Source organism: Centrocercus urophasianus, unplaced genomic scaffold (genome assembly GCF_019232065.1).
Source record: "Centrocercus urophasianus isolate 14NV4802_14NV808 unplaced genomic scaffold, USGS_Curo_1.0 seq_14, whole genome shotgun sequence".
In the NCBI taxonomy this organism is placed as follows: domain Eukaryota; kingdom Metazoa; phylum Chordata; class Aves; order Galliformes; family Phasianidae; genus Centrocercus; species Centrocercus urophasianus.
The window spans coordinates 2,230,926-2,250,559 of NW_024884586.1; the positions used below are offsets into that span (position 1 = coordinate 2,230,926).

Genomic DNA, 19,634 nt, shown 5'->3' on the forward strand with positions numbered 1-19,634 from the left:
AGATTAAGGAATGACAACTGTTGTTTTTCCATAAAAATTTAACTTCTGAGAAAAGAACTTAGATTTACACCTCACAGTAGTCTGAAAACACCTGCTGTTGCTCTTACAAATTTATAGAAGGTGTTCTCCAATTAGTATGTGTGTAAAAGATGGAAATCTGTTTTTTGGTTTGTACTCTTTACTATATTTGCAATAATAATAGCTGAGTATGTTCTGAAACTACACTGAGTGTGTGTGACAGCTATTCGTATGCATTCATTTAATTGTGTATAGGTTTTAAAGTTTTACTTGCAGATATAATGAAAAAAAATCATTAAGTGATGACAGTTTTGCCTTTCGAATAATTTATACTACTGATAAAAAGTAGTTCTATTTTCTAATAATTTGGTTTTGTTATTAACTTTTTAATAAGTTATTAGTTTAATTGAATTAAAGAATTATGAAATCATATTATCTAGATCATCCTGTTTCGTGCAATCTGGTATAAAGGAGAACAGAATTTATAATCTGGCACATCCTCAGTTAGAGTATATCACTGTCCTTGGATCTGAGGACACTGTATTCTATATTTTGGGTGAAAACATCCGCTACTTCAGCATCATTGGAAAATATTGTCAGCAGTGAGCCCTACATCAATTTGTCATACATTCCATTTAAACAGCACACTGTGCTGAGTGTTAGTTTCCTGGCTTAAGATAAACACCCTAAATGGATGCAAGTTTATCAGACTATTAGCTGAGATCGTATATTAGATAAAGAAAGTAGTTTGTGGGTTTGTTCTACTGCGGGTTTTTTTTTCCCCTTTGTTTTTAATGCACCCTCACCCCTCTGTGAGAAGTATTGAAATACACCCTCGAAGATTATAAAAAGAAAATAAGATAGAAGACATCAATGACTATTCCAGGGCTGGCTTGTGAAATGGCAGAAATGAAGCAGTTCAACCAACTATTCTTTTAAAATAAAATACTGGCCTTTTAGAAGTAGGTCCAAAATGAACTGAAGCAATGAGATAGCTCATGAGTCAGCCAATTAGTTGAAACATTTTGTTTCAGATACTTTATGCCTAAAAATAACAATTTAACAGGTGAAGGATTTTAATCCACACATTGCTTATTAGCCTACTAGAATTATTAAGCATTGAAACTAGCCAATGTTCTGACAGTTTGATCTTGTTCATATCTATTATCACTCCTGGGTCCTCCTGCGGAGTGGGTTCTACAGCATGACTGTGTAATTGGTGAGATACCTTAATGTTGTGTAATAGAACTTGCAAACAAGGAGAGGGCATCAGAAGGAACAGAACAAACTGGGAGACCGGTTACCAGGCTGTGCCCCCTTCACTGCCACTGAACAAAACTTTTCACGACTGAAATCTCTTATTTAAAATGCTGTCTAGTGCCTAACAATTTCCTTATTCTGTACCAAGAAATGCTCTCCTACCCTTTCCTTACATGCAAACACATATGTATTAACAAAACAGTTCTGAGAAAAAGAATATGAACCTTGTGTTACATGTAGCTTACTGTGTACTTTAGTTATCTTGTACATGATGGAAACATGGGGTTGTATTTTTCAAATCCATTTTGAAAAATCTAATCTGGTTTTCCATTTTAGTTTTTCTTAGGTAAGCTGCCTACTCTAAACGTTTCTCAGAATATTCACTAGCTCTGGGTTTCTGATGGGAAGCTGCCATTAACGCCATTTTGAGAGCAGTTAGCCCTATTCAAAGCTCTTTAACCCCTTGTTTGAAATGTGTCCGAATTATGAGAGTGCAGTTGAACTCTTTGTTGTGTGCTAATCTGGAAGTACTGGATATTTTAGATGTTTGATACAGAATAATTTCTTCCAGCGAACTTCATAAAACATTTAGATGTCATGTTTAGCCACTTCTGTATTTTTGTTTAAATAGTAATTCCACATAACAGTAGTAAGCTTTTGATGATATCTGTAATAACTGATGCATTGTAGTGTTAAAAATATAAGAAAAGTAAAATAAACCCTTACCAATTAGGTTAAAAGATTTATGATGTATCATAAACTCTACACTTCTAGGGTTGGTTGTGAGCTACTATCTTCCCCTCTCTTTACGTAAAAAATATTTTTGCCTTTTTCCTGCTTTTTTACCTCTTTGTATCCTGAACACTGTATTTCTGTTTATTCAGAGGATGTTTCACATGTTCATAACGTCTTTGTTACACTGATTATGTCACTCAAGTTTCTGCATTTCATGTTTTTTTGTGTTTAAATCTGTGCACCTCTTTTACCACGTCACTGCATGCTACTTGTTTTGTCTGAAGATGTCCTGTACCTGCTTTGCCTTTTCTCCTGTTGTCTTTTTCAACTAAATGTTGTTACAACTTGACATGCATTGCCTTACTTGCAAAACTTTCATCTCAAAATTTCACTTAAATATACAAAATTAAGTTGGTTTAAAACCCCATCTCTCTCAAAAGACCACTTGAGATGCATTATTCTTCTAAGGAGTTTCACATGATTGTCTGTTTCAGGCCAAATATGTTCCGAAATTCAGTCAAGGTCTTTCATGGTTTTATAAGGAGAAGACCATGTGGCAGAGGACTTTCTTTCCAATATTTTAAAAAAATGTAGGTGATATCCAGGAAAGCTTTATCAGCTGACTTTTCTGGCACAGTAGCCCTTTTAGCAGAAATGCATTTTTCCCATTACTGTTCAAATCCATCCAAATTTGGCTGGATTTTAAAACTTTAAAAGCATGTTCTCTTAGGGAGGTCTTGATAGAGCTTAACACCAGAATTTCTGCAGAATCTGCCTGCCCTGAGCATCTCTGAGCATCTTGGGTCTTCTGTTATGGCCAAAATTGCATTTTTCATCCTCCCAGCCCTGCACAAGTCTCCTTCTCCCCCAGAGTAGGTCATATATAATCATCCTTGTAGCAAGTCTGAATAAATTCCCACCTAAACAGCAAAGATTGAGTCAATTTTACTGTCCATTTTTGTGAGAGGAAGGCTTGGGATATAAAGGGAGTGGAGACTAGTAGCAGGCAGTCACTGTCACTGGGAGGGAAAATGAGGCATCTACTGCAGATGGCTGGGAGCAGTTATATCTTGAAATTGAGTAGGAGAGGACACTTGTAGACAAGCAATGGGAAGATGATGGAAAACTTCTGTCCAAACCTTATGTGGATGTACAACTTTGTGAAAGCATAAACTTCCACTTAGAGCTCGTGCTCCAATACCTATATATATCAGTCTGAGTGCTCTTATGATTATAAAGATATATATATTTATTCAAGCAAGCTGGCCCTGAAATATCTTCGTGCCCTTGCTCTTGTTGCCACTTGTTATGCGAAAGATTTGGACAACAGGAAGTGTGAATTTCCATCCATGTAAAAGTTTAACTACTGTTGTTGCTGATGACAATTCACATATTTTGACAGACCTTAATTAGCCTTGACTGGAGTCTTTTCTTTTTTTAAATCAACTATTTTTGGAGTCTTAAAAAAGGCCTGGGTGACTTTAAGGCTGATGTTCTTATATCACTCAAAAGATTTTACTTTTTGGTAGTGATGGGATTAGTACAAAAAATGTATGTATGTACTCAGCTGCTTTGACCTACAAGCATAGCAGTCACCTGCATTTTTGTCATTGTCTGTTCGACAAAATATATTGATACTTACCATTTTCAAGAATACTACTAAAAATTGCTTTCAAATTATTACAATACACTATCAGTTGCATGCTTGTATCACTTAATTGAAGATATTTTTACATTTTTAAAGGAATATTTTTCTATAACTTGAATGTTCATGTTTTCTTGGTATGTTTCCTATACCACTCTACAGTAATTAACAGTGTGATCTTGCCCAGAAACATCATATGAGTTTTATAATTACAGAACTGTGGAACTGTATGAAGTGCAATTTATAACAGAACCAAGAATCCGAGATCAGATGTATAATTCAAAACATTTTTTAATTTGCATTTGAGGGAAAGAAGTGTTATGCTCTATACTGGAGTATTATTCCATTTTCAAATTCTTTCAGAGTTCTTTGTATTTATCAGAGTGTATTATTTCAAGAGCAGTAAAATTTGTCCCTTAGAAATGTTGAAAGGAATTCTATTGTATTTGATACCTAACAGCTACATGACTACTAATCGTTTGGAAAAGAAAAGGATCCGGGGAGACCTCATTGTGTCCTTCCAATACTTGAAGGGAGCATATAAACAGGAGGGGGAACGGCTGATTATGAGGTGATAGGACAAGGGGGAACTGAGACAGGGACAGGGAACTGGGGGAACTGAGACAGGGGATATATATTAGGTGAGATATTAGGAAGAAGTTTTTCACACAGAGTGGTGACACACTGGAACAGGTTGCCCAAGGAGGTTGTGGATGCCCCATCCCTGGAGGCACTCAAGGCCAGGCTGGATGTGGCTCTGAGCAGCCTGGTCTGGTGGTTGGTGACCCTGCACATAACAGGTTGAATCTACATGATCATTGTGGTCCTTTTCAACCCAGGCCATTCTATGATTCTATGATAGTATCTTTCTGTATGCATATAATTTTATTTCAGTTTATTCTATTGCCACTTGCTTGTTGTAACAAACCTTAGGACTACCCTAACTTCTCCAAAAAAAAGTCTCCGTTAGATGATGGAAACAAAATTATAAATTGATGACTTTCAATGCAAAGAATCAAAATGATTGAAATCTCTATGCTCTAAAACATTAATGTGTTAAGCTAAATTATCATGAGTAATTATTCAAATGCACAAATTATTTTTTACAGCAGCTCTTTATTTTCTGTGTTAACAATTACTAAAATAATTATTTTTTTTATTTTGAATTCATTATGCTTCTGTGAGCCTTTAATAGATAAATATTCTTAAAGTAGTAAGCACAATTGAGAGCAAATGGCGTTTGCAAAATGTTGTTTATAACAGTTGAATGTGAGTGGCTTTGTGCCACGGTTAGTAAGCATGCTCCTCTTCAAGATTCAGAAATGTCACAGAATCATGGAATGTTGGATTGGAAGGGGTCTTTAAAGGTCATATAGCTCTAACTTCCCTGCCGTGAGCAGGGACACAAATGTCAACTGCCAATTGAAGTCAAAATTTCTTATGGAACTTTGGGATGCTATTTCAAGAAAAATTTAGAATAAAAATGACTAAATAATACAGCATTTTCTTCTTTTACATACTAGTGCCTAGCAGAAGCAATTATAATTGTTTCTAGCAGTGTAAATAAAGATTTTAAACTCAAATATGTCTTATCAGATAAAAGCTAATTCTCAGTTCAGTCATTTGTAGGCTAAATAGAAAAATCCCAATTATTTTCCCCTCAGATGGATATTCAGTACTTTGAATTTCTGCTCAACTTTATTTTTATGTTTATAACAAACCATTCAGGACACCGATGCTGAAGGAACTACAAGCAGTACACCTTCTATTGTTCTTCCAGAGAATGCTAGTATGCCTGATGCAGAAATCGATAAAAATCTGGTTAACAGGTACTACATTATATGCTACCAATCTATGAATAATTTGTACAGTAATTCTGGGAGCTGTTTCTAAGAATTTGCTTTGAAATGTGTGTCATACTAAAATATCGTTGATGTGTCCTTGTACATAGGTTGTTCCAAAAGTAATGCCTCCTATTTGTTCTCAACTCCAACAGATACAAAGAACACAATAACACTATTTGTTAGAGCAAATTCTCAGCTACGAAATACTGATTTTCAGCATAGTCACCACCTTGAGCTGTGTATTTTCACCACAATTCTCTACTCATACAAATCTGAAACAATGGAGGTGACTCACTGTCACCACTGTTGCAATATACCACCCATCACCTCACTATGCTCACATCCACACTTCAGTTGTCATAAACATTCAGCAAACACTGACAAATGTCAATGAGTTCCACTTTTTCTACGTGGGCAAATTCAGTGACACACCTTTGCTTCATCCATACTTCCACATCAGACACCTTTTTGTCAGTCTGCCCCTCTGCTGCCATCTGTTACACGGAAACAAACTATAATAGAATATATTGGTGGGCAGGTTCAAGTTCCATTGCTGTATCACCATCTGCCTGACCTTGTCAGCCAACGTAGTAAAATCAGAGATGGTATTTTAGGAGCAGCCCTTGTAGTAATTAGATTGTATTGTCTTTCCTTTTGGGTGCAGGGAATTTGGGTGTTGGAAGTACAGTTGATATTAAAGAACAGTTTCTTATGTCACTAATCCTGCAAACCTAAATTGGTATCCTTCAAAATTGTTTATTTTCTAATCTTTCAGAATAGAGTAATTTAAACAAAAACGTAAGTGAAAGTTATGCATGCTTCAACTGACAGCTATAACTTTTGAAATCTATCCTTCTGAAAGTAGAGTATGCCCTAGTGAAGAAAAAATTACTTAGTCCTTCCATAGGCATAAAATGGTATGTGTTTATGTGCTACAATTGTACATCTACTACTAGGATGAGTGACAGTTTAATTCCTCATATTCAATGCATGGCATAAGTACACATACTCTTCTTATGTCTAAATCTGAAATATTAACCTGGACACAGTCTATCAACAATCGATGTAATGAAGTTCCCCGCCCTCCCTACATGGGAAAGTTTTATTAAATTGAAAAACATTCCTTTAATAACTAAATCCCTAATTCTGGACTACTGCTTATATATATATACATATGCCAGTACTGCTGCCCTTATTCATATAAATATTTCCATTGAAGCAGTGAGAGCTTTGGAAAGAGCTAGGACTGCACTCCTGAGCTATTGTGATAAAATATGTATCAGTTAAAAATTCAAGCAGACAATATTCCTAAGATAGACAGTTGAAAGAATGGAGTATATAATGACTAAATACAGTGAGTTTTGAGGCAAATGTCTATTCAGGTAGACAGAGCAAAAATTGCACCTTGAATTCTAGTATACATGAAAGTAAGTTGCTGAATGGAATTATTGTTATTTTCACTCTACTAATAAAGCATACTTATTAACCTGGCCTTAAATTATATGAAGAACTAATCAGAATCTATTGATCAAGACCTGTGCTATGATTTGCTTATATCTTTAAAGTATGCTTGCCTGAACTTGAGGATTGTTTAAGAGTTAAAATTACAGTGCAACCATTTTAAAAAAGCATTATCTGCTGGATCATCACTTGATTTTATGAGATATTCCCCTGGTTCTGTGCAATTATGGTAGCCTAAGAGATAATTTTAATGCATAAAACTTATTTTAGGAAACTAACAACTTATAAAGACTAAGAATAACTTTTTGCAACATACTGTATTTAGATGAGTTTTATGCCATAATAGGAAAACTGCATTTTTTAAAATATAAAAGGGAGTAAAAACTTTCATATGTTACCATCAAAATCCATAAGTCTTTAACCTCACTTTTAATATAGAACAGAACTCAACCATTAAACTCGAGATTTTCTGGGAAGTTAGAGTGAAGACAAAATGGAAATAATTTCGGTTTTTATTTCCTGCTTTCTTAATGTCATTCCAATGTATTTTTAAAAGTATTACTTCATTAATGTTTTCTCTTTCAATGTTAATATTTTGGAGGTAATAGAAAAGTAGAGCCTTTTTTTTTCTTAGTGACATATTCCCATAATATTTGTCATTCATTTTTCTCTCTAGACCTCGTAGTCCTCATAGAAGACATTCTAACCGTGCCACTAGGAATCCAACAAGTTCATTGACTTCTGTTGGTAAGAAATGATTATTCATTTAAGCTAGGACGTTTCTTTGACCACATCTTTTTTTTTCCTGTGCATCCTTATATGTAATGCACGCACTGTGAATTTGGTACCATAATGCATAGTGATCAAGAGTTTATGATCATAAGGGGCTTGCATGTGAACAGGTCCAGAGAAATATGTATATGGTCAGTTTAACAAAATTGTTAGATTAGTATTTTAGCTTAATATTTTTAGAAGGCCAGAGATGCACAAGCTTAAAATCCCTGTTGTGTTCAAAATACTGTTCAGTAATACTGATTTTGGTTACTTTTAAAACACTGGAACTTTTGCTGTCAAAGGGAACTTAAGTCTCAAATTTTCCAGTTTGTTTATCATATCACAATAAACTTTTAAGGAAAACAAGCAGGCTATCCTAGAGAAGATATTCTTGATTTCTTAATAAGAGTTCATGCAAGCAGTATTTCTAGTGTTGCTCTGGGATTAATTTCTCAGCCATACAGAGAGAAGGTGCTCACTATTCATAACTGCATGTATCTTTTCGTTCTTTGGCTGCTTGTCTTCAGGTAATACTTTCTTTAAAATTCTATAAACATTTGTAGAAGCTGCTCGCACCAGCTCATACAGACAGAACCCTTCTGACAACAGGCTATATTTCTTGCTTAGTGGTAGCCTAAAGAATTTAAAAAATAATGCTCAAATATTATTGTTTTCAACAAATTTGAAAGCCAAAGATTAAGATAAGAGTTTCGTTGACAATTCATTAAAAACTCTTCAGAAAATAATGCTTTAGTCCAAGGATCTAAGGGTAGGTCTGTGGCTTTCAGGTTTTGATCCATGCGCTCTCCTGGGCTGCATATCTAACATGACCATAAGTGGACATACAACGTGTTATAACTGGTGCTAGTGTGCATAAATCTATGCCAGATTCATGGGTTCTTAGCCTTGAAAAACTGGAAACACAAAACTCATTGAAAAATTGAGTATACAGCAGAAATGCCATGACTACTTGAGTTGTTGAGATGGTTCTAAAGCCAATTCTGTTGTGACAAATTAGAATCTCAGGTTATCTGTGTTTTTGATGACCTAAAATTGAGAATATAACAGGATTAGAAGATGAGTGGGCATGAATTTTTAATTAATGGAAACTCAAAGCTAACTTTAAAGCAAATTTTCATGCTGGTTATTCCAAAGTGCAGCACGGATACATGAGGTACTGTTCTAATTCTGCCATTTTCAACCCAGACAACAACGGTCATGTGATTGATCTGGTAAATGATCAGCTACCAGATGTCAACATATCAGAAGAGGACAAAAAGAAGAACCTTGAATTACTAGAAGAAGCAAAGAAAGTGAGTGAAAGATTTCTAATGCGCAGAGGCAGAAAGTCAAGAAGCAGTCTCCCTGAGTCACCCACAGGTAGGTATGGATTTTGAGGATACAATTTTAGATTGTACGTTGGAAATCTGCAAAAGCACAAATGAGCATCTACTGTAATGCATACACTGCTACTGCATGCATATATTTTGTTAATTTGTAGGTCAGTGTCCCTCAGCTTCTCTTCACTTTTCAGTACAAAATAGAAAATATCAATCTTGATATTTAGATTTAACAGTGGAAGACAGTGTTTCTGTGTGCCTGACCTGTACGCTGAAGACAATGTAGCATGAAAGGAGGAAGTGTTTCAGTCAGAATCTTAAACAAATTTGTTTGTCAAGATTTTCTGCCTCAAGTTCCTACTTGAGATAAAGATAGATAAAACGAAACTTTGACAAAACATTTGTACTGCAGAAAACCATATCACCCAGATATAACTATACCGACTTTTATTCTGGATATAGTCATAAACTAAGCTAAGTGAATCAGATTTTCACTAAAAAGAAATAGAACAAATTGTTCTGTTCCGGAATGTCATTGGAAATAGTTTCTCTTAAGTGTTTGATGGCTAGGACTAAATCTCATTTTGTCATTAAATAGAACTATAAATTAGTTCTGAAATACCAAATCAAAACAAAATTCTGTCTTAAAATCAGGTTGACACTTTATGCAAGGAGATAAAACTTTATATATTTTTAAACTAAAATTTCCTTTTTTAAAAAAATTCCTTATGAGTCCTCTTGTGTCCACTTCTCTGCAGAACTCATGAAACTGAGGGTAATGAAATTTCTATATATCAACAAAATTTGTTAGTTTGTGCTAAATACATGAGATAAAGCCTACTCAAAGCTCCTAATAGTCAAGTATAACTTGGCAATTAAAATGACTGGTCCAGTTTGGACAAATGTCTGATGATGACTACAAGACTAATGTTTTAAGTTGATGATTACAAGACTAATGTTTTAATCTTATTTGAATTTTAAAAATTCAGAATCTATAAACTTAGAGAGTAAAATTACTGTCTTATTTTTTTGTTTTAATGAAGCTGTTTCGCCTACGCTTAGTCCAAAAGTTTCACCAGTAGCATCTCGGAGCAACTCTCTTACTCTTCCTGTTCCATCAGGTAAAAACTTCTATGCAAACTCAAATCATATATAAATTGTCAATGAAATATGTTTAGAATTTCCTCTAGAGAATAAATTAGTCTATAGGTTGAAGCATTTACTTGTGAATATGACAAAGTTCATTAAGGCTTATATATTTACTTTTCTATTTTTCTGCATTATATTGTACTCCTGTAGTAATGCTTCTAGGATACAGGTTATTTTTTACTCTTTTTTATAGTAGAATTGTGCTACATTTTGAGGATCTTTCACTTCTCATACTTCAGGTTTTATTTTTCTTTTTAAATAATATTTTATTTTGTTCTTAGCATGCTATATGTAAGTGTGTGTATGTGGATTTGCTAATGTGTGGTATTCAAATTTTTGAGCAAAACCACCAGGATTTAATCATGCTTTAATCACGTGTGTCTTCCTAGGGTCTGATATATGTACAGCCACTAGTGTTGAGTCAGCGTCTCCAGTTCAGGTAAGAACGAGCTGAGTATTCTGCACACTAACCTGATTATTCAAGTACTGCACATACTACACTGTCCTATTCATCCCTGAGGAAAGTGAGTGTTTTCAATACTTTTTTCTATGCTAAAGTGAGATTATTGGCATGTTTTTCTACAAATTTAAGAATTAATAAATGCTAATTCTGAAGTCTAAAATCCATGATGTAATAAGCACTGAAGGATCATAGAGAATTGTGAAGTATACTAAATGGAAAAAGATCCAATATAATCCTAATCTATGGAAAAAAACAGTTCGTAAGGTTACTTCATAAATAAATGGGACAATGTAAAAATAAAAATAAAATTATGTATTAAAGTTCATCCTTTAATATCTATACCCAACATTGCAGCATAGCTTGAAAGCACAAACAATTTTTTTTCCTTACCCTTTTTTTGCTAGAATAACAGAACTTTTAAAGAAGATGACAGGCAAACTGCAGAGGTAAGTGCTTTATATGGTGTTCTAAAACTAAATCTGTTTTTTTTCTGAGCACATATACAAATTATTTATGTGATTAAATAAACTAAGAACTGTTTGCTAACTGAACAGAAAAGCAATACTCCACTAAGGAAAAAAAAGCATACTTAACTAGGAAACTGCAAAGCACCAAAATATACTGAAGGAAAACAGGCTACAGCTGTGCTCTGCATCCTATCGTTCACACGCTTTTATTCATGCTTTATCTTAATTAAAATCAATATGCTGAGTAACTTTAATTCTAAATTAAAATTCCCCCTTCAGCAACTTCAGTGTATGCTTCTGTTTCAGATGGATGAACTCTTCTAGATCTACTTAGTTGAGCAGAAGAGGTTACCATACTTAGTAGTGGGTACTGCTGATAGGGTGTTACAACTTCATGTTCCTATTTGTTGAGCAGTTTATGTGAGTGCTTTCTAATTTGCTTCAGGTAGCATCACACGGCCCTTTGAAAAGATTTTGTCATGAGTGGATTAGGCAATACTTTAAATGCAGCAGAGTTTTGGAGCAATAACTACGAAGGGGAAGAGTAGCAACATACTTGGGTCAGATGTTCCCAGTGGAGTGTTTGTTGCCTTAAATTACTGACATAGGTGCTCTTAGCAAAATTACAGATTCTGTACTAAAGTACAGAAGGAATAAGCAGTTGTTCTTTTGTCAGTTCTTATGGAGACTGCAACCAAATTATAACCTGTTGTGATATATGCAGAGTAAGACTCTATATAGTTAGCATGCATATATTCTATACAACAGCCTCAGTTGTCTCTGTATCTTACTGTATCACAGTGACAATAGGATGATTAACATACCTTAACCATACTTCCTTAGCCCTAAAACCTGTAACAGCCTTATATTTGGCTGATAGGACTTTTGCTATTAAAGCTGCATGATAATGAAGTCCTGCGCACACTAAAATGATGCGAATTATTTATCTCAAGTAACAATAGAATAGAAGAAAGATAAGGTATAGGTTGGTGAACAGAGTAATCAACTACATTTTAATGTAATTTTTTGGCAGTATTATGTAGAATTAAACACGCTACTAGAAATGGAAGTAGATAGGAACATGGAGATCTGACAAACATAGGGAGAAGTTACAGTATGTTCTTTATATTTATGTGCAAGCCTAAATTTTTTCTCTTGGGAGATGAGGAACAAACAAAAAGAGAAAACAATCAAGTCAAGAAATCTAAAAAAACTAAAAGATCTGGGATTAGAGGCAGATACTCAGGCAAACCTTATGTTAGATGATCAACTTATATTAAGATGATGAGAATCCTGATTATATGAGGATTTTTGGAATGAGGAGGATATTATCTTAAAGATTCAGAGAAGAGATTCCCAACTCATTTTTTTTCAAGTGCAGTTAAAAATTATTCAGCTGTTAACAGCACATGTTCAAAAGCAAACATCAATGTGAAGGAAAATGACCCTATACAGGGAAAAAGAAAATCACATTTTTATTTGTGTCCCTCTACCTTTAGAATGTTTGCAAAGGCTTAATGGATCGCAGGCTGAATGATCAAAGAAAGATTTCTCAGGGAAGGCTGGTTCCTCGTTCTGCTGGTTTTGAAAACCCCAAAGAAAAACTCTCTGAACAGAAAGAAAACTTTGATCCACGTACGCATGTAAATACTTTACCTAAGTGCTCCCCTTCAGGTAGTGATGGTGGCAGAATGTCTCTTAACACTTGCTTGAACGTCTCTGAAAATGAACTCGGAAAATCCTTCCTCAAGAAAGCAAAAGAAAATGATGTTCCTTTAAGAACCCATCTACCAGGACCAGGAATAGGAAATATAGACTCAAAGCTAAAAAGTCCTGTTCCAGAAATGAGGGACCATAAAGTTTCTTTTAAACCAGAATTTAAACTGTGTGGGCTGCGTCCTCCTCTTCTACGAGCTGTATCATGGGATAGTTTAGAGCCTGGACAGAAAGATAAAGTACCCGTGAAGTTACCATCTGAGGAAGATAAAAGCTTTGTTGGTAATAAATCCAGCAATCAAATAAAAGCATTCAAAGACCTCCAAATCCAAGTTCAACCTGTTCGGATGCAGAAATTGACAAAACTCAGAGAGGTGAGTCCTGATTTTATCCTGCTGTAAACTTATTTTTGTATCTTACTGAACTTTCAACTCGCTTAGCCTTATTTTTATCATTTTAAGAAATGTGCACTAATCTAATCTATCATTTAAGAAATGTACACTAATGCAGTTTTAGCAAAATCAGTGATATTTTTCCTTTGCAACTTCAATGAATTGTAACCTATAACTACATGCCGTGGAATTACTTTGTTTCCTAGTTCATTCACAATATGCATCAACTGTACTGTTATCTCTTCCATATGCACATGTGCTCTTGCACGTGTATGTTTTTGCCCTCAGAAATAATTATAATATGAGTGTCAAGGAAGCTAATTGTTTTCATTATGACAAAAAGGTGAGTATAAATCACAGTTGCTCTTTTTTGCATAGTTTACATGAACTATAAACAGGAAGCAGTTGATTAATGATCATGTCGTTTGTAAAACACACTTACAAGTAAAATGATCTCCTCTGGTTTCTAAGAAGAATTTTAGTTCTGAAGAATCTTTCCTTCCTGAGGATATAATAACATTCTCTTTAAAAGGGTTGCTTAGGCTCTTTCACTTCCTTTCTTTCACTTCACTGTGCTTTCTCTGTTCCTTCAGAGTTTTTCTCAGAACCAGACTTACAAAATGCAAACAGGCTGATTTCTGTATGAAAGGAGACCTGTGTATAAACTGAAAGCTTTAACTTAAGTTTAGAAATGGATACTATAGTTTTGTTTATGGGCTTAAAACCTCTTGCAACTCAAAGTATTTGTAAAGTGTTCTTTGTTTTCAAAAATCACTTCTACTTTGTTCAGTTGGGTGTTTTTTGAATCCTGTTTGCCTCTTGGCAGTCTCCCTTTAAAGGGCAGTAGTCGTATCACTCAGGAATACTGAACTTTGCAATAATATTATATTTAAAATATCTCAGGCAACAGGAAGTTGTTTTGGTATGGTTATGTTGCATTAAGAATTAGCCATTTTACTGAAAAAGAAGTGACATGAAAAAATAAACCACCGATGTACACTGACCAAGATGTACACACATGCTGTAAACAAAGCAGGACTTTTCCCTTGCTCCCCTTTAAAAGTCACAGTTCCTTAGAACATCATAATAATGGTGAGGAAGGCCTCAAATTCTGCACTTTGGTCATTGTAGTGCTTGGAATGTCAGCTTGGTTATTCATCTTTTCCTGTTTATATAACACATATACTCTTACTACATCTGTATTAGAATATTTGCTATAGAGACACTTGAGCCATATGATTTTGAGTATCTTAGTGGCTGCTAAACACAATTAGTAGTTAGAATCAAAAAATTAACAGAACATGAAATGTAATTCCAGTTATGAAGGATTTGAGCTCTGATTCTAATGAGAATTATCTTCTTATAAATGAAAGCAGATGTTTGTGAATTTTAAATATATTTGAGAATATGAAAGTAGGAAATGACGTGATAGTAGAAAGAGAAAAAATATTGATGAAGCTTAGTCCTTAAGTGTGCTTTCTTTGTACCTGCAGGGAATAGTGGCAGAATACAGTAGCAATGAAGCTTTGATGTAAGCAAATACTACTGAATAAAGTGTCAATTTTATGTATCTCATATTCTGGATTTTCTCATTTCATTTGGGGATACTTGCTTAGTACTATGGCTATATCCAGCAGCGCTTTTTTCACTCTCACTTATTAAAACTCCTTTTTTCAATGAGAGCAGGAGGGGAACAAGTTGCAAATCTATTCACCTGACCAGTAATTTTGCTAAATACTGCATGCATGAAATTTGAAATATGCAATACCAATAAACTTCAAATACAAATAACTTCATATAAATATCTCAATTACCTTTATTAAATAAAGTGAATGTTATATTTTTAGTGTTCACGTGTCAGAGCTCTTTACATTGAGATTTTTAATTAAGTTACTTGGAAATGTTACTGTTTTTCTTAACAGGAGCATATTTTGATGAGAAATCAAAACTTAGTTGGACTTAAACTTCCTGAACTTAGTGAAGCAGCTGAACAGGAAAAAGGTGCAGTATCATAAAAGTGTGAATGGGTGTGTGTTTGTCATACACTGATTTTTATAATTAATTAAAAAAGAAAATAAAAACCAAAATGTTTCTTGTTCTTCAATTACAAAAGTAATTCCAATGGAGTAGTAATGGAGGAGTGTAGTAAATGATGATTGAGAGATGAGTAGCGTAGCCCTTGCCCTGTATGGTACACTTCTGGGAAGCAGGAATAGAAGGATACAATGTGAAAGGTGCTATTCTTTGTACGCTCTGGGACCTTACTTTTGTTTCATATGACCTTAAAGCTTCTGTTACTTGGGAATGACTGAGATACTACATTTCATGTTATCTCTGGAAACAGTCTTATCTTCAATCTGAATGAAGCAAGATTAAAAAACACTTACTATCCTCTACCTGTACATTGTGATTGTATTTTTGGATTCCTATGTATGGTAGTATTATTCCTATCTCTCTGTTACCATTTCCCAGAAATTGTTTTGTGCACTTTGTCTGAAAGTGTAAAATAGGTGATATTTTGCCAGTTTTTTAAACACTTAGAGAGATCTGAAACTTTTGGGGAAAACATTATGAAAATTTACCCATTATTTGATCACAGAATCAGAATCACAGAATGGCCAGGGTTGGAAGGAACCTCAAGGATCATGAATCTCCAACCCCCCTGCCACAGGCAGGACCACCAACCTCCACATTTCATACTAGACCAGGCTGCCCAGGGCCCCATCCAACCTGGCCTTGAACACCTCCAGGGATGGGGCATCCACAACCTCTCTGGGCAGCTGTTCCAGCACTCACTACTCTCATAGCAAAGAACTTCCCCCTGACATCCAACCTAAATCTTCCTTCCTTCAACTTCAAACCATTTTCCCGTGTTCTGCTGTTATCTTTCAAAGAGGGAGCTTTTTTATTTGATCCAGCTTGCTAACTAAAATCTCAAAAGTATCACTAGTATTTTAAAGTCTATTACACGTCTAAATGATAGCCAGCACATTAAGGGTGTCAATCAAACTTTTTCTCCTGAATGGATAAAGCAATTGAGAGGACAAATCCTTAGCTCATTTGTTAGATAGACTTACTTCCTTACATTGTCGTAAGAGCCACTTTGTTCTTTTTAGCTAGAGTTGTAATTCTGCTTTAATAATAGGAAGTAGCCAGCTACTTCAGTATTACTGTTGAGAATCAAGTATATTGGCTCCAACGAATTTTGTAATTGCTGCCAAGTTATTGTGATTGTCCTAGAAAGGATGTTGTGTCTATAGATTGTTTAGAAAAGAGGACTATATTAGGTTGGAGACCTTTCGGTGTTGGGCTGTTTTTTGACATCATACGCAATGGTTCTTAAATAATGAGATTTTTAAATATAAAAGAATTGCACAGAACTAAAATGTAGCTAAAAAGAATTTAGCTTTCACATCTGTGTTTTCCCCAATTAAAAAAATCTGAGCTTTTGCACAATGCTCTGAAAGTCTAAGAAACTGTTATGCGAAATGAACAGTAAGGCTATGCAAAGGTCTCAGGTTAAAACTGGGGAACCCGGCTTTCCTACAGGAGAGTCTTTCTTTAAATTTTGTCAAAGTAAGAGGAGACAGTAAATTATTGTACACAAAATTAAATAAAATTAAAATCAAGTAACATAACTTTTAAAAAATAGCATTTGAACCTAAGATACCTAAGATATCTTAGTCCTCATGAAAGTGAAAATTTGCATCTTTCACGACCTGTTTCAATGAAAATTCAGTGTGAATGGTACATGCTGTAGTGAAGAGTCATCATAAAAATGAACAAAATCTGCAGTAGTGTAGTGGTACGTGTTGTGTAGTGTAGTAGTTAAGTATAGGAGTAATCATTCTGTCAGGTGGCATTTAAAGCCTAGAAAATGACAGTACTATTATGTACTGATAGTACTATTATGAAACATAAGCTAAAATATTCAAGACATGAGGGAGGTACACTGAAAAAGCCCACATGTGAAATGTCAGATGTTATGGTAATGAATTTGGATTCTATTTGAATTGTAGAAAAAACACAAGAAGAATTTTTCAGTGCATTAGAGACTGTTAGAGTACCAATTACTTCAATTTCTCTGTGTTAAGAATGACATTTGTAGTGGTTACCCTTGTTGCACCTGCTCAAAAAGAAGACAGGAGATGAGTGATGCATCAATGTATGTAATCCAAGAAGCATTGTTCTGCATTAATAGGCTTAGAAATTTTTTTATTACCTTGCTTTTTTTAATGAGTAGAGGTGGAGTAGAATCCTCATTAACTTTAAAAAAAAAGTCATGGTTAGGTTTAAAAAGTTCTATTTGACTGTGAGATGCTGACTTGATTATTAATGCATGGCTTCTCAAATAACATCTAAAAGGTTTTTGTCTGAAAATGTCTCTAGGTCCTTCACCTCTCCCCTCCCCCACTGAAGAGGAAGAGGCAAAGAATAGCTCTGATGTCATGCCTGGTATTCCTGACATATTGCTGCGAAAGCTACGTGTGCACAAATCTCTTCCAGGAAGGTAAAAGCTTATTGAAAGTAGCAAGGAATTACCTAGGTCAAGGTGTACTAAGAATTTTCAGTGAACTCCCTTTCTGGGTTTCTATTTATATGGTGGATTCATACATGTAGAGAATCTGCTGCATCTTAAAACATGCAACACAGATTTTCTGAATAGTTTGGGGAGCGCACCAACTGTGAGTGATTAATTCTCAAAATGGTTTCTAAGTACTACATAAAAAGTCTAAAACTTAACTTACATACTACAAGCATGCTTTCATACAGAACAGCTACTAATCTGTCTACTCCTGCTTTTTGTGATTGCTGCTGTGGATATGAAATCATGTTGGAAGTGTTAGTATCTCTTCAAGCCAGATGTTTTTTAGTGGAAAAATCTGGACATGGCAAAATTCTGCAGCTTTTCTGCAAGTGATGATTTTTCTGTGAAATGAATATTGTTATTCTGCAAACATAGTTGAACATACAGGTCCCGTGACCTTGAGATGTGCAGGTGGGCAGTTATCAGCAGATTGCTTAACATCTTCTATGGCTGAAGGGTTTTTTTCCTTCTTTATCTTAGAAGCAAGAAGTCTGCTGAGTATGACGGGACTCACTTATGAAAACATTTCTTGGCAAAACTGTTTGAAAAAGCTTTAAAGTAGGATTAGTATGGGAGTGGAATGCCATTAGGAACTCTCATGTTAAACCAAGGGATGGTACGGTAGGTACTGTGTGAGAGTGGCAAGGCTAATGGGAGCATCAGTGCCACTCCAAGGAGTATTGCAGGTTCAGGGGCATATCTGAAATGTTTACATATCAGCACATGCAGCATGAGGATCAAGTGGGGATGGACTGGAAGCTTTGGTCCTTTCTTGGAGCTATGATATCACTGGTACTATTGAGACTTGGTGGAATGAGTCCTATCTTTGGAGTGTTGGGATGGAAGGGTATTGGCTGTTCAGAAGGGACTGTCAAGGCAACAAAGGTGGAGATGCTGTGCTGTGCATGAGGGAAACATTAGCCTGTACAGCCTTTGTCATTGGAGCAGAGAGCCTCTGGGTGAGGATAAAAGAGATAGATAGCAGTGCAGATGTTGTGGGTGTCTACTACACACCACTCACCCGGGACAATGGCATAAGCTATAGGCAATTAGGAAAAATCTCAGCATTGGTTACTTTCGTCCTTATAGAGTCAAATTCTGAGACATAATTGGGAATATCACACTGCCACAACAAATCTGGGAAATTGCTAAATCATGTTGAAAATAACTTACTGAGTGAGCCATCTAGGAAAGGTGCTGTCCTTGATCTGTCTGAGAGTAGGGAAGGCTTTGTGGGAGAGGTGACAGTGGGTGGCTGTCTTGACCATGGTGATGATGAATTAGTTGAGCTCAGAGTTTTTAGTGTAAGAGAAAAAAGTGAGTGGATGATGCCCCAAGCCCTGAGTGCCATCCATCTGTGATTAGTATCATCACAAGATTTAAGCTGATAACACAAGTAAAATACATAATGATAATAATCACAAGTGCAGTGTATTTGTTGACCTGCAACTCTAAGAGGGTATTTTCTGGCTGGCTCTTCTATTTGAAATTTATCACAGCATAGTGCAGATATTTGTAACAATATTTGCAATTTCTAGAAACTTTGATTTATTTCTGTTAATATTCAAGTGATACTTGTGCTGTTGTTACGAAAAAAACAAGCAAATAAATAAATAATACTGGTTTGAACAAAAGGAATCGTAAGATATTTAAGGGAAATACATTCTTTGTTATTTCCAATTAAATATTTCAATATATTTGTTTTTAAGAGACAAAACTAAAAATCTGAATTGTTTTGCTTTTATTTCTAGCTCCCCTCCACTTACTGAAAAAGAAGTTGAG

General features: G+C 35.0%; 1 protein-coding gene across 16 annotated transcripts in view; it reads left to right on the forward strand.

The window, feature by feature from the left end:
* IRAG1 (inositol 1,4,5-triphosphate receptor associated 1) overlaps window positions 1–19,634 on the forward strand; it is a 101,181-nt gene that overhangs the window by 66,562 nt on the left and 14,985 nt on the right. For all 16 annotated transcript variants that reach the window (XM_042813583.1, XM_042813578.1, XM_042813581.1 and 13 more), the window contains 10 exons: window positions 5,387–5,487; window positions 7,640–7,710; window positions 8,944–9,117; window positions 10,121–10,198; window positions 10,616–10,665; window positions 11,094–11,135; window positions 12,656–13,246; window positions 15,187–15,265; window positions 17,654–17,774; window positions 19,604–19,634. In XM_042813583.1, the coding sequence (XP_042669517.1) occupies window positions 5,387–5,487; window positions 7,640–7,710; window positions 8,944–9,117; window positions 10,121–10,198; window positions 10,616–10,665; window positions 11,094–11,135; window positions 12,656–13,246; window positions 15,187–15,265; window positions 17,654–17,774; window positions 19,604–19,634 (1,338 nt within the window). The remainder of the gene's footprint in view (window positions 1–5,386; window positions 5,488–7,639; window positions 7,711–8,943; window positions 9,118–10,120; window positions 10,199–10,615; window positions 10,666–11,093; window positions 11,136–12,655; window positions 13,247–15,186; window positions 15,266–17,653; window positions 17,775–19,603) is intronic.